Genomic DNA, 15,935 nt, shown 5'->3' on the forward strand with positions numbered 1-15,935 from the left:
CTGATAGAGCTTGAGAGGATCTGCAGAGAAGAATGGGAGAAACTCCCCAAATACAGGTGTGCCACGCTTGTAGTGTCATACCTAAAAAGACTTGATGCTGTAATCGCTGCCAAAGGTGCTTCAACTAAGTACTGAGTAAAGGGTCTGAATAGTTATGTAAATGTGATATTTCTGTTTGTTTTAATTCATACATTTGCAAACATTTCTAAAAACCTGTTTTTGCTTTGTCCTTATAGGGTATTGTGTGTAGATTGATGAGGGGAAAAAACAATTTAATCAATTTTAGAATAAGGCTGTAACGTAACAAAATGTGGAAAAAGTCAAGGGGTCTGAATACTTTCCGAATACACTGTATGCCTCCCTCCCTCAATAGAATGAATACATGGACACATGTTCATTTGTTATAAACAAAATACATTTAATCAATTGAAAAACATGATCAGCAGTGAGTGTTACAGCATAGACGGGCTTTACATTTCTCTCCATGAAAAAATTAAAAACTAAAGAAGAAAGTAATCAATAATAATAAATATAGTTGACTGATAAATGTGTTTATAACAGCAGAAGTCATAGTGCGGTCATAGTCATTGATCTGCTATCTGGTGTTAGAGGAGGTCTGAGTGAGGTCTTGGAGTAGGGCATCTAGGCCAGTCTGAGGAAGATCGATATAGTGGTGAGAGACTCCAGGATGTTTTGGAGTCGATGATGAAGGAGTCGAGGAATCAACTATTTTGTAGTCAAATCTCCACCACTACCTACCTAGGATGTTTTGTCTTGTCACTGTCAACTTTACTTGCTGCAAGCACTTCGTCAAATGCATTTTTATAATTTAAAAAAGTTAACACAATATAAATAAAAGCTTTGTTTGATTGATTGACAAGTAAAGTAGTGATCCACATAACTGAAACAACTAGTAATTCACACTGTAATCCATAAATCTTAGTTTCACCTATAGCCTTATTTGGTAAATGTATATTACATTTATACATTACATAGGTACATGAAGTAGACTGTTGAGAAAAACATTGTGTACAGGCTGTGTAGAATACTGTGGTAGTATTGTGTTGGGATAACAGTACTGTCATTCAGATACAACCATAATAATAGTAATCAATATAAAGACAGAGGTCATATCATGGTTACAACTGAACAGAGCGGTCATATCATGGTTATAACTATGAACAGAAAGGTCATATCATGGTTATAACTATGAACAGAGAGGTCATATCATGGTTATAACTGAACAGAGGTCATATCATGGTTATAACTATGAACAGAGAGGTCACATCATGGTTATAACTACTGACAGAGCAGTAATAATGGTAAAAGCCTGTGTCTCAGCCATGCATGTAGTTTGGTTGACTCTCTGAGGAGAGAGACTTGGTCATTAGGAATACACCTAAGACAGTTTTCCGCTGCAATGCAAGTGTATGCGTATGACATCTGAGAGGGCAAACAGGTCAAAGCTGTGTGTGTGTACATTCTGTAGCACAGAGGTGTTTGTCCAGCACTCAGTCTCTCAGTAACATGTTGACAGTGTGTGTTCTCTTATTTGCTACTTTGTTTGGCGTTTCTTCTCCATTTTAACCACCTGTGAGTATCTAGTGGTCAAGGTCCTCCTTGGTCGGTCAGTTTGGCGCTGGTCGGCAAAACAATGTCATGTATTTTTATTTATTTAACCTTTATTTAACCAGGTAGTCCCATTGAGTTCAGAATACTTGTTTTCCAAAGGAGACCTGGTTGTGGTTCTGTCTTAGCTATTCAACCATGTTCAGACCGCGTTGGTCTCCTGTTTTAGGGACCATTTAGCCGGACTGGTCTCCATAACCACATCAACGTCTAGATAATCTGTTGATCCACTGTCCTGAGAAACCTTCTCCTCCTCCTCTCCACCTCTCCTCTCCTCCTCCTCTCCTCCTCTCCTCTCCTCCTCCTCTCCTTCTTTCTCCTCCTTCTGTTTTCTCGTCTTCCCGCGGTGGCAGAGGCCGGACTTGGCAGGTCCCACCATGGCGAGGAAGATGGCGCCCAGGCCCATTCCCACAGCACAGGAGTAGAAGGCTGAGCCGTAGTTCTGGGTCATATCCACCAACAGGCCTGGGGGGAAAACACACAGGAGGCAACGTCAGAGACACCTAAAGATCTGGCAAGACCCTTCAAGATCATCAGGTTGGTGCAGTAGCAATCAAAACCTTCTAGATCAGTTCGAGAGAGCGAGAGCGAGAGCGAGAGCGAGAGCGAGAGCGAGAGCTAAGATCCAGACAAAGTAAATCAGCTAGAGTCTCTTACCTCCCAGCGGTGGTCCGGCCAGCCCAGCAAAGCTCTGTATACACACATAGACCCCCACGGACGAGGGCATCCTCTCTATGCCCACCACGTCGTCCTCTGCCAGCATGGGGATGTGTGTAGAGCCCACAGTGCCCATCAGGAAGCCATAGAGACAGCAGCAGGCTGCCAGGCCCCAGAACTCAGTCACCAGGGTGAAGACTAACAGCACCAGACACAGCAGAACTACACATCCCAGAAGCACCTGGGTCTTACGCATCCGCACCTTGTTTAAAATGACCCCGATGGACAGGCGCCCGCAGACCTCAGACACCGCCATTACGGAGAGCATGTAGGCAGCCTTTTCGGTGTGGACGCCACGGCTCTTACTGAGCTCTATGATGTAAAGCGAAGGGGCGAAGAACCCCAGCGTGGCGAAGAGGCCGAACAGAGAGTAGCAGATGAACGCTCCATCTTTTAACACCGAGAAGTCTAAGAGTTTAGGTCTGGCGGGTTGGACCAGGGGACCCACCTCACCCTGCTCTTTCTCCCCAGCCTCCAGCTGCTTCAGTGGGGTTCCAAGGGTTGTCTGTCCCCCCTGGTTCTTCTCCCCCTGGTCCTCCATGAGGGCCCAGGTCTCAGAGGGGTCCTGTGTGGCTGTGGTGGCCCGGAGGTCAGCACTTGATGCGGACAGAGAGGTGACCCCAGAATCCCCTGACTCCTCAGACTCCCCGGAGCTAACGTTGGTCTGGGTATCCTCATTCTCCAGCTCGTAGACCGTCTGCAGCTTAACGGACAGCTTCCTCTTATTGGACAACTCCAATGACACTTCCTGGTTATGCCTGATGATTATTGGTCGAAGCAGAGCGCCGCAGCCAATCACGGAGGTCTGCATGATGCCGATGACGATGAGGCAGTGGCGCCAGCCGATTACCTCCTTCAAGGCCATGAAGGCTGCAGAGGAGAAGAGGAGATATGTGGTTTTAAATCTCCTTCCACTTTCAAATGACTGTTAGAAACGTTTAAAACTCATGTTTTTTTATGCTCCTCCACAATGTTTTACTTTTAGAACAGCACCAGACACAATATCTGCCTTTTGAGATTAATTAGTCTGAATCTGAAATGGCACCCTATTCCCTATATAGCACCCTACACCCTATATGGGCCCTGGTCAAAAGTAGTGCACTACATAGGGAATAGGGTGCAATTTGGTACACACTGTGAAACCGCAACGTACCTGGTGCAAAGGCAAACATGGCAAAGGACTCCCCTGAGGAGGCCAGGGCGATGACCAGGGATCTCCTTCTGTTGAAGTACTGAGACAGCAGGGTGACAGTGGGGAGGAAGGCCAGGCAGTACCCCAGACCTGGACACATTACAAATGACAACAGATGTTATTGTTCACGCAATCTGGAAATCACATGACTGACATCAAACCAAACAACATTAAAACACCATCACAGGAGTACCTTTTCATCAAGATCATTTCAAATCAAGTTTACAAAGTGAATACAGTCACTGTGCAAAATGCTGTTGACGGTTTCACGTTTCAATCCATGTCTTAGATATATACACATCATTGGTCCAGCAGAGGACACACAGAGGGGCGTGACAGCCACCGGCACTGCAGCAAGGTCAGGGGTCAGAGGTCATGGGTCAGAGGTCAGGGTTGACAGGTCACTCTGATGTCAGAGGTCAGGGTTGACAGGTCACTCTCAGGCTTGTTGTCGTGACGACTACTGAAAGAGGACGCAGTTAAAGACAAAAACAAGGAGAAAGAAGACAGAGGTCGTTAAGTTAGCTGCTGTCTGTTTTAAAGGAAGGTGACGAGTTATTTACTGGGACAGCTAGCAGTGCTTCGTTCTGTAAAAGAAAAGTTATTTGGATCGGATCTGAAAGGAAATATTGGTTTATTTTGGACAATTTGGGAATTGTTCTTTTCTGTTGTGTCAATCTGTCCTACAGACTCAAGATGGGGGAGTTTAGGCCTCATTGATAGCACAGGTTTCATTGATAAGAATACAGGTTTTAATGATATGTTTAGATGTGAATTGAATACAGCTTTGACAGTGGGGTTGGGGTTATTCTATTTATCCCACAAACATAAGCCAGGTCTGAAAGAGACAGACATCAGTCAGCCTCATGCACTGCTAGGAGTCCCTTGTTTCATTCATATGTTTTCAGCTGGAATTGTAAGCATGAATGTAAAAGCTAAAGATCATTATTCTCCTTACATGTTCAAGGTTTTTCTAATGAATTCCACATATGTATCACAAGATAGACCATTGCAGGAAGCGTGAAGTAGTGGTGTGTGTGTGTGTGTGTGTGTGTGTGTGTGTGTGTGAGCGTAAAGTAGGTTAGATAGTTACCCGAGACGATGCCGAGGGTGACGTACATCTCGTAGATGGAGGAGACGAAGGCAGAGCTGATGGTTCCCACACTGATCAGAGAACCCCCCAACATCACTACAGGACGGTAACCGAACCGGTTACTGAGCACCGTGGACAGAGGGGCTGGAGAGAGAGAGGAGAGAGGAGAGAGAGTGGGATAGGAGAGAGAGGAGAGAGAGAGGAGAGGAGCGAGAGAGGAGCGAGAGAGGAGAGGAGAGAGGAGGAGAGAGGGAGAGAGAGAGAGGGAGAGGTGAGGAGAGAGAGAGAGGAGAGAGAGAGAGGACCGTTAGTTTTACTACAGAGTACAGACATGTTTTTCATTTACCTTATACACTATTTAATGAAGTAGTTGATTGACACACAGGGGGTTCAGTGAGTAGGACAGATTCTGTGTCCAAATACTGTTCACACAGCTTTACTGGCCTGTGAAGATGAAGATGCTCTCTCTGACCCACCTGTGAAGATGAAGATGCTCTCTCTGACCCACCTGTGAATGTAAGGATGAAGATGCAGATTGCGATGACCCAGGATACTCTGCTGTTGCTCTCTCCAAACTCTGTCATGAGGTCCTGGAGGAACACCCCCAGAGACTTGATGGTCCCGAAGGTAAACACCTCAACGAAGAAGAAGGCCACTGCCACCGCCCAGCCCCAGCCCCCGTCTGGCACCGCCTCGTACACACACGGACCCCCGCACCCCCCGGGCCCCCGCACCGCTGACTTTAACCCCCGCATGGCTGGGTCTCAGCACCTGGGAGAGACGGAGAGAGAGATGGGTTAGACACACAGACGCAAAAAAGATACCGGTACGTATGTATGTGTGTGTGTATGTATGTGTGTGTGTGTGTGTGTGTGTGTATGTGTGTGGGGGCATTCGGAAAGTATTCAGACCCCTTGGCTTTTTCCACATTTTGTTAGGTTACAGCCTTATTCTAAAATAGATTAAATCGTTTTTTTCCCTCATCAATCTACACACAATAACCCGTAATGACAAAGCAAAAACAGGTTTTTGGATTTTTTTGCAAATGTATAAAAAAAACAAAACAGAAATATCACATTTACATAAGTATTCAGACCCTTTACTCAGTACTTTGCTGAAGCACCTTTGGCAGTGATTACAGCCTCGAATCTTCTTGGGTATGAAGCTACAAGCTTGGCACACCTCTATTTGGGGAGTTTCTCCCATTTTTCTCTGCAGATCCTCTCAAACTCTGTCAGATTGGATGGGGAGCGACGCTGCACAGCTATTTTCAGGTCTCTCCATCGTGTTCAAGTCTGGGCTCTGGCTGGGCCACTCAAGGACATTCAGTTCAGAGAGTTGTCCCAAAGCCACTCCTGTGTTGTCTTGGCTGTATGCTTAGGGTCGTTGTCCTGTTGGAAGGTAAACCTTCGCCCCAGTCTTAGGTCCTGAGAGCTCTGACCTAAGCGGCAGGGATGTTTTTCCCTGCCGCTGAAAAACATCCCCACAGCATGATGCTGCCACCACCATGCTTCACCAGGTTTCCTCCAGACGTGACGCTTAGCATTCAGGCCAAAGAGTTCAATCTTGTTTCTCATGGTCTGAGAGTCCTTTAGTTGCCTTTTGGCAAACTCCAAGCGGGCTGTCATGTGCCTTTTATCGAGGAGTGGCTTCCGTCTGGCCACTCTACCATAAAGGCCTGATTGGTGGAGTGCTGCAGAGATGGTTGTCCTTCTGGAAGGTTCTCCCACCTCCACAGAGGAACTCTAGAGCTCTGTCAGAATGACCATCGGGTTCTTGGTCAGCTCCCTGAAAAAGGCCCTTCTCCCCCGATTGCTCAGTTTGTCCGGACGGCCAGCTCTAGGAAGAGTCTTGGTGGTTCCAAACTTCGTCCATTTAAGAATGATGGAGGCCACTGTGTTCTTGGGGACCTTCAATGCTGCAGAAATGTTTTGGTACCCTTCCCCAGATCTGTGCCTCGACACAATCCTGTCTCTGAGCTCTACGGACAATTCCTTCGACCTCATGGCTAGGTTTTTGCTCTGACATGCACTGTTAACTGTGGGACCTTATATAGTCAGGTGTGTGCCTTTCCAAATTATGTCCAATCAATTGAATTTACCACAGGTTGACTCCAATCAAGTTGTAGAAACATTTCAAGGATGATCAATGGAAACAGGATGCACCTGAGCTCAATTTCGAGTCTCATAGCAAAGGGTCTGAATACTTATGTAAATAAGGTATTTCTGTTTTTTGTTTATAATAAATTAGCAAACATTTCTAAAAACCTGTTTTCGGTTTGTGCTTATGGGGTATTGTGTGTAGATTGCTGAGGAAATTGTTTTACTTAATCCATTTTAGAATAAGGCTGTAACGTAACAAAATGTGGAAAAAGTCAAGGGGTCTGAATACTTTCCGAAGGCACTGTATGTATGTATGTATGTATGTATGTATGTATGTATGTATGTATGTATGTATGTATGTATGTATGTATGTACAGTACCAGTCAAAAGTTTTAGAACACCTACTCATTCCAGGGTTTTTCTTTATTTTAACTATTTTTTACATTCTAGAATAATAGTGAAGACATCAAAACTATGAAATAACACATATGGAATCATGTAGTAACCAAAAAAGTGTTACACAAATCAAAATATATTTTATATTTGAGATTCTTCAAATAGCCACCCTTTGCCTTGATGACAGCTTTGCACACTCTTGGCATTCTCTCAACCAGCTTCATGAGGTAGTCACCTGGAATGCATTTAAATTAACAGGTGTGCCTTCTTAAAAGTTAATTTGTGGAATTTATTTCCTTCTTAATGCATTTGAGCCAATCAGTTGTGTTGTGACAAGGTAGTGGGGGTATACCACTGCTCCCGAGTGGCGCAGTGGTGTAAGGCACTGCATCTCAGTGCTTGAGGCGTCACTACAGACCCCCTGGTTCGATTCCAGACTGTATCACAACCCGCCGTGATTGGGAGTCCAATAGGGCGGAGCACAATTGGCCCGGGTTCGGCCGGTGTAGGCCGTCATTGTAAATACGAATTTGTTCTTTACCGACTTGCCTAGTTAAATAAAGGTCAAATAAAAAAAAATGCCCTATTTGGTAAAAGACCAAGTCCATATTATGGCAAGAACAGCTCAAATAAGCAAAGAGAAACGACAGTCCATCATTACTTTAAGACATGAAGGTCAGTCAATACGGAACATTTTAAGAACTTTGAAAGTTTCTTCAAGTGCAGTCGCAAAAACCATCAAGCGCTATGATGAAACTGGCACTCATGAGGACCACCACAGGAATGGAAGACCCATAGTTACCTCTGCTGCAGAGGACAAGTTCATTAGAGTTACCAGCCTCAGAAATTGCAGCCCAAATAAATGCTTCACAGAGTTCAAGTAACAGACACATCTCAACATCAACTGTTCAAAGAAACCACTACTAAAGGACACCAATAAGAAGAAGAGACCTGCTTGGGCCAAGAAACACGAGCAATGGACATTTGTAGTTTGGTCTGGAGTCCAAATTTGAGATTTTTGGTTCAAACCGCTGTGTGAGACACGGTGTGGTTGAACGGATGATCTCTGCATGTGTAGTTCCCACCGTAAAGCATGGAGGAGGAGGTGTGATGGTGTGGGGGTGCTTTGCTGGTGACACTGTCTGTGATTTATTTAGAATTCAAGGCACACTTAACCAGCATGGCTACCACAGCATTCTGCAGCGATATGCCATCCCATCTGGTTTGGGCTTAGTGGGACTATCATTTGTTTTTCAACAGGACAATGACCCAACACACCTCCAGGCTGTGTAAGGGCTATGTAAGGGCTATTTTACCAAGAAGGAGAGTGATTGAGTGCTGCATCAGATGACCTGGCCTCCACGATCCCCCGACCTCAACCAAATTGATATGGTTTGGGATGAGTCGGACGGCAGAGTGAAGGAAAAGCAGACAACAAGTGCTCAGCATATGTGGGAACTCCTTCAAGACTGTTGGAAAAGCATTCCAGGTGAAGCTGGTTGAGAGAATGCCAAGAGTGTGCAAAGCTGTCATCAAGGCAAAGGGTGGCTATTTGAAGAATCTCAAATATAAAATATATATTGATTTGTTTAAAACTTTGTTGGTTACTACATGATTCCATATGTGTTATTTCATAGTTTTGATGTCTTCACTAAAAAATGCAGAAATACCCTTGAATGAGTAGGTGTTCTAAAACTTTTGACTGGTACTGTGTGTATGTACTGTATGTACATTGAGTGTACAAAACATTATGAACACCTGCTCTTTCCATTACATAGACTGACCAGGTGAAAGCTATGATACCTTATTGATGTCACCTGTTAAATCCACTTCAATCAGAGTAGATGAAGGAGAGGAGACAGGTTAAACACAATATTAGGAAGGTGTTCTTAATGTTTTGTACACTCAGTGTATGTATCTATGCATGTATGTATGTATGTATGCACCTTGAGGGAAAGGGAGAGAGGGGTAGAGAGAGAGACACTGGCATGCAGGCAAATACAGGCGTTCACACACACACACACACACACACACACACACACACACACACACACACACACACACACACACACACACACACACACACACACACACACACACACACACACACACACACACACACACACACACACACACACACACACACACACACACAATAACCATAGCCTCCAGTCCCACCACATATATTGGAACACAGCCAGAGGAAAGACACACAAGCATATAGTGGGTTGGTGAGACTTAGGGTGTTCTCATACATCGTTTGTTTGCTTAAGTCTGAATCAGAGTTCAGATATGAGCCTAAGCTCCACCCCCAGCATCCTCACTCTCTTTCTCTCTATGTACTTATATCTCTCTCTGTTCTGGTCTTCTCTTGTTCCATCTGATTCTGAACTGATATAATCTACCAGCCGATCCAGCTAGACTGGTGTTGATGAAAGTGTCTGAATACTACTAATAACTGTATCCAAAGTATAGCTGTTTTATATGTCCCCTGTAGCTCAGCTGGTAGAGCATGGCGCTTGCAACGCCAGGGTTGTGGGTTCGTTTCCCACGGGGGGCCAGTATGAAAATGTATGCACTCACTAACTGTAAGTCGCTCTGGATAAGAGCGTCTGCTAAATGACTAAAATGTCAAATGTAATATGGGGCTGGTTCATAGACTGACTGTTTTATATGGGGCTGGTTCATAAACTGACTGTTTTATATGGAGCTGGTTCATAGACTGACTGTTTTATATGGGGCTGGTTCATAGACTGACTGTTTTATATGGAGCTGCTTCATAGACTGACTGTTTTATATGGATCTGGTTCATAGACTGACTGTTTTATATGGATCTGGTTCATAGACTGACTGTTTAATATGGAGCTGGTTCATAGACTGTTTTATATGGGGCTGGTTCATAGACTGACTGTTTTATATGCGGCTGGTTCACAGACTAACTGTTTTATATATATGAAGCTGTTTCATAAACTGACTGTTTTATATGGAGCTGTTTCATAGACTGACTGTTTTATATGGAGCTGAGCAACTGTGGGATCTTATATAGGCAGGTGTGTGCCTTTCCAAATCATGTCCAATCAATTTAATTTACCACAGGTGGACTACAATCATGTTGTAGAAGCATCTCAAGGATGATCAATGGAAACAGGATGCACCTGAGCTCAATTTCGAGTCTCATAGCAAACGGTCTCAATACTTATGTAAATAAGGTACTATTGTTTTTAGGTTTTAGTACATTTGCAAAATATTCTAAAAACCTGTTTTCACTTTGTCATTATGGGGTATTGTGTGTAGATTAGTGAGGATTTTTATTTTATTTAATCCATTTTAGAATAAGGCTGTAATGTAACAAAATGTGGAAAAAGTCAAGAGGTCTGAGTACTTTCCGAAGGCACTGTATGTCTTCATATACAGCTCACAATGCAACGTGGTGGGTGACGGGGGGCCAGTATGAAAAATTTATGCACTCACTAATTGGAAGTCGCTCTGGATAAGAGCGTCAGCTAAATGACTAAAATGTCAATTGGATCAATAAATTAAAAAATTGCCTGCCTACCGTTTCCTTTGCACTTGAATGGGGAATGGGAGGCAGGTTTAATTACCAGTTGAGAAATAAAAATAGTAGTAACTCTTTTTAATCATGGCCATCAAAACTGTTTTTAACACGCGATTGCATTTAGAATTGTTGCGCGATCACTGGGCTTATAAAAGCAAGTTTTATTCCACAGCAGAGGAGCTGTAGCAGCAGGTGTCGCACTGTCTGACAAGTGATATTCCGCTCAAAATAAGCTCTGTATGCTGTGCAGCTGTGATAAATAAGACACATGACGACTAACGAAAATACACACGCACCAATTTAATTCCACAAAATTGTGCAAATTAACCTATAGACCGATAAGCATGACGGTCATATGTATTTACATCGACTGACATTTCCATCAATTAATAAAACGCATTATTTTGCAATGGAATTGTTTTTTTTTCTCTCTGTCAATTTGGCCAGCAACTATTTTATTTATCGGCTTTCAAAATTTTTTTTATTGGCCAAAAGCCGGCAATTACCGGCTAACGGAACCCTGACACATATACGCCCACATACACAATACAACACTGTAGCTACCTAACAACATGCCATGCCTTTTCTCAGGCCATCTGCAGTGGCCACGCCCCTTAGCTTGAGCCTACTCCTTCTCTCTCAGGTCTAGACTGCCTCCTCTTAGGTGTGTTGTTACCAGGGAACAGAATGAACCGTCAACTGATGATGTAACAGTTACACGTCTACTTTATTTGGCTCACTGGCTCTGCCTGTCACTCTTATCACAACAGAGAGTGTGTGTGTTCGTGTGTGTGTGTGTGTGTGTGTGTGTGTGTGTGTGAGTGTGAGTGTGTGTGTTTATCATTGAGTTGAGAAACTCTGTTTAAAATAATAATAATAATAATATGCCATTTAGCAGACGCTTTTATCCAAAGCGACTTACAGTCATGCGTGCATACATTTTTGTGTATGGGTGGTCCCGGGGATCGAACCCACTACCTTGGCGTTACAAGCGCCGTGCTCTACCAGCTGAGCTACAGAGGACCACATGGGTGATCTCCACTGTTATCACAACTACATGATAATAACATGTACTTGGATTTGGAGGAAATACCACTATTCTAATCTATAGCACACAAATCTGTAGTTAGTTACATGATCCAGATGCATGAAAAATAAATATAATTTTCTGGATCATAATTACCAATATGCCTGAAACGAGCCCATGTGGAAGGCAAACCCTTCATAATTCGAACCCTGTCTCCTCTACAATGTTACTTGGGCTGCTAACATGTGATGGTCCACGTTCCACTGAACTTGATACAATGTAACAACGTTGACGCAACAACATTATAGACCCTCTTAGGTGCAACTCTGTTTCCACTCTCTTCCATCTCTGAACAGCGAACTTGGACTTCTGTATGGGCACATAGCGCAGTGCAGTGCTGACTATAGTCTACTGGCTGGAAGGATTGTCTCATCTCCAGCAACAGGACCGGATCTGATCTGCGGTTCATCTTTTCAGCATTGCAGAGATCTAGCTAGGTCCTGAATGTGACACCATACTCTCTTTGGTGAAACACTGTGCCAATGCGTTATTGCAAGACCCCAGCTAACTCTTGAGAGAATTTTAGATTACTACATGCTTTCTCTACTAGCCTAGGCCAGGGTTTTTCAAATTGTTCTTGCCCAGGGACCCCACTCCCAGGCAAACCGGCGACCCAGACCCAGGGACCCCCATACATTTTAAATTTTACTCATTTAGCAGACGCTCTTATCCAGAGCGACTTACAGTAGTGAGTGCATACATTTCATACTTTTTTCATACTAGCCCCTCGTGGGAATCGAACCCACAACCCTGGCGCAGCAAGCGCCATGCTCTACCGACTGAGCTACATATGTTAACAACAAAAATATATATTAACGTCTTGTCTTATCATCAGGTGACTGATAATGGCAAGTAGAAGTAATCAACATTTTAAAATGAATAGATTTGGTAGACAGTTTCATTATGTTGACCTCCCCACAGTTCATTGGAAGAGGAAGAGTAAACTCTAAGATAGTCTATTACGTAGAAAGGTATCTTGGCGGTGTAGAGAACATTTTGCAATTTAAAATATAATTTCCTGCAATTCTATGCATTTCGCCATGACTAATGGTTTGTTCCTCTGCTCAAACGTTATAACAAATTCAATGGGCATGTGCCCTGAATGCCCAGTTTTTGGAATGTTCTAGTCTCCCTGACTGTCTAGCTTTCATTTGATTGTTAGTTCTCAAAGATGGTATTATTTAAACATATATATATTAGTTCAATATCTTTTCTGCATGTTTTCTATCTTAGATGACCCACCTAAGGATTTAATATACAGAAAAAACCCTGTAATGAGCTCCGATTACTGTACTTTCCTCCATATTAAAGGGATAGTTCGAGATTTTGCCAATGAAGCCCTTTATTTACCTCCCCAGTCAGATGAACAGGAACAGCTAGCATGCTAAATGTTCCTGTAGTCTTCCAGTCATTGTGCTAACGGTAGTTAGCATTGGCTTATAAAACCACGTCTAACTTCCTTCATACTGGACGCAAAGAGATACAAATTGTATCCACAATGGTATTCTGTTGCAGCTAGCGCTATTCATGAAGTAATTATTTCTCACATAAAAAATATATATAATAATCGCGGACGCCTTGCAGTCCCCCAGTTAGAAAACCCCTAGGCTCCTACTGGTAAACCATCACTAAGCAACGCCCTGGTTTTAGAGCTACACCAAGCAGTGAGCATCACAGCTTGCTTAGCAGCTGACTGAGTTGAAATTTAAAACACTTACCAACAGAGCAACGATCAGTCTAGTCGGAAAGGTGATCGACACAGAATAGTCGACTGTCGAATATAATGGACAGGTTTTAATTGCAAAATGAGCAGCTAGTTTACCGGTCTGTTATTTCTATGTTCTCCCTATAACGTTAGTCTACCAGCTCTGTCTCTTCCGCTTCCGACCAGACGATTAGATGTTCTGGACTAAAGCAACATATTTTTAAGCCTGATATAAAAATGTCCTCTTGTCCGATCCACAAGGAGAATCATAGCTTATTATGTTTCCCTGGTTACTGTATCTGTCCTCTCTTTCTTGTAGGCCTAAAACACATCTGTGTCTTCTGTTCAGTAAATCAACCGTTTCCTTCTTTCCACACAGTTCTGACAGCTCTTTATACCCTACCGGCTCGAGCCGGTCTTCAAGCGGGGGCGCGCAAATCCTGCTGTAGCCTTTTTCTCAAGAGCGCGCAACCCTGTTTTATGCTTCCATGACACTGAGCGTTGTCACACTTCAATGCCATTTATCTGTGAAGTAGTCTGTAGGCCTACGTGAAGAAAAGCAGCCTACTGGATGAATACAAATAAATTATCTCCATCGCTCTCTTATTATTTTATTAATAAAAAGAAAACCAGAGTAACACGCACACATTCCCTTTACATTTTAGGCAAATGAATAAATAGCGGTTATATGTATTTTTATTTTATTTTTTACTCGTAGCCTTTGACTGTTTTGGTAGCTCCTTCACTGCAGTGACGTAGCCTTCTCTCCAGGTTTTGTCGAGAGCGCGCTCTTTGGAGAGCAGCCTGATGAAATAGCCTACCACGAGCGCACATGCGGCCAGAGACTCACTGTCTGGCTGGAACAGGTTTGTTCCAGTTCTGAGCCAACACCAGTTACTTATACAACATTTCATATCGCAATAACATCCTTATCTAACCGATGTTTTGCGGTTTGGCCCAGAAACTGGCCCAGAAACTGATGTGATATAGCCAAGAATGAGGGTAATGTTCCATCAAGCCACCTGCCTAGATGTTTCATTCTGTGTGAATGTATGATAGTGGGTCTTCATAGGCCCCGCCCCAGTGTTAGAGATTAGAGACCCCATTCTTGGGTTGTCACTAGCTACCACAGCCATTTTCGGTCTTAATTTAAGGTTAGGGGTAGGCATAAGGTTAGCAGTGTGGTTTAGGGTAGGGTTAAGATTAGGGGTAGGTTTAAAATCTGATTTTAAGAAGATACATTGTAACAATAGGCGGGGTTTATGACGTTGTGGTTGTGGTAACTAGTTACGACCTTTGTCTTGTCGTCAGATAACAAGGCTAGATTATAGAATATCGCTAAAACTGTTAGTACATGATGTAGCCTAAAGCTAGGTTTATTACAAGCCTACTGTATTTAATGTGGGAATCCTCAAATTCCTCTGTACTGTAAATAGACTATTGATTGTGTGACTTGAGTCAATATTAGCAATGGCGTCATATACCAGGAATGAGTAGGGTCTGGTGGGAACATACAGGCCTGTTCACACACAGGATGTCTATGTCCTCTTTTGTTGGCCTAGTCTTGTTAAATGTTTATAGAATGTATACTTTTTAAAAGACATCTTAAGCAAGAATTTGAAAGTGATAAATGGACTTGTTTCCTCTGACCTCCTCATTGCCTCCCTCACCAAGTAGAGTCAGCGAAATGACGTTGCACGAGCAGCACCGCTGATATTGCGATGAACAAGATGCAAGACTTCGCAGTCACACACAGCATCTGCACGGGTTCGCAACGTTCTCTTACAGCGCGGTAGCTATGGGACCAAAACAGCGGAGAAGTTTAGCCTCTCGCTTCAACACTCTTAGTTGTTGCGGAAATTCACCCACAATGTTTTCACTTTGTACATCTACACTGTAAAAATAGAAAGACTCGAAACACCATGATTGGGTAATGAAACCATGAAAAATAGTTCATCTAACCTAAGGTCTGGGCCCCTATCTACAAAGAATCTCAGACAAAGTCCTAGGAATCTTGTTAACGCTTCGAACACACCGACTGGGCTAGCGTTTTGTAACATCAGAAGTACATTCATTTCCAATGGAACGCTGCGTTTGCCTTGCAGCATTGCGTTGCAGAGGCAGTTGCAGTGCGTTCTGTGTGGGGCATACGTTGGATTTATCGAACGTTTGCGTAAACTGTATGTGTAAACGGGTTGACAGAAATGGTAGCAGAAGGTGAATGTTTAACTTTTATTGCACACATATCTAGATGATGCTACATACTATTTTGCCCAATGATGTAAAACCTGTTTTAAGACAGCTCATAGTAGGTTTAAGGAAGATGTTAAGACACTGCCCAGACAAACTTTGAGCCAGGAGTAAAATACATTTTCAAAAGTTGATCTCAGCTGGTAGTCACGACAGTTTGAGGTACCGCAAAGGAAAGATAGTGATGACGCTCATTGCCATTGTTGCA

General features: G+C 43.4%; 1 protein-coding gene across 1 annotated transcript; it reads right to left on the reverse strand.

Moving 5' to 3' along the window:
* Positions 1 to 393: 393 nt before the first annotated feature.
* LOC121569986 (monocarboxylate transporter 7) lies at positions 394 to 13,892 on the reverse strand. The gene is made up of 6 exons (XM_041881391.2): positions 13,491 to 13,892; positions 5,140 to 5,402; positions 4,632 to 4,775; positions 3,500 to 3,628; positions 2,287 to 3,216; positions 394 to 2,094 (listed from the first exon to the last, which is right to left on the reverse strand). Exons 2-6 carry the CDS (start codon positions 5,384 to 5,386, stop codon positions 1,772 to 1,774), a joined length of 1,773 nt encoding a protein of 590 aa, XP_041737325.1. The 5' UTR covers positions 5,387 to 5,402; positions 13,491 to 13,892; the 3' UTR covers positions 394 to 1,771.
* Positions 13,893 to 15,935: the final 2,043 nt, after the last annotated feature.

This window comes from Coregonus clupeaformis, chromosome 7, assembly GCF_020615455.1.
Source record: "Coregonus clupeaformis isolate EN_2021a chromosome 7, ASM2061545v1, whole genome shotgun sequence".
In the NCBI taxonomy this organism is placed as follows: Eukaryota; Metazoa; Chordata; class Actinopteri; order Salmoniformes; family Salmonidae; genus Coregonus; species Coregonus clupeaformis.

Excerpts from the sequence above, each read along its gene's own strand:
- LOC121569986 (XM_041881391.2), bottom strand. The coding sequence starts at position 5,386 with ATGCGGGGGTTAAAGTCAGCGGTGCGGGGGCCCGGGGGGTGCGGGGGT. Across the intron at positions 3,629-4,631 it reads CACCCTCGGCATCGTCTCGG|GTCTGGGGTACTGCCTGGCC; the intron begins GTAACTATCTAA and ends TAATGTGTCCAG. Across the intron at positions 3,217-3,499 it reads CATGTTTGCCTTTGCACCAG|CCTTCATGGCCTTGAAGGAG; the intron begins GTACGTTGCGGT and ends TCTCCTCTGCAG.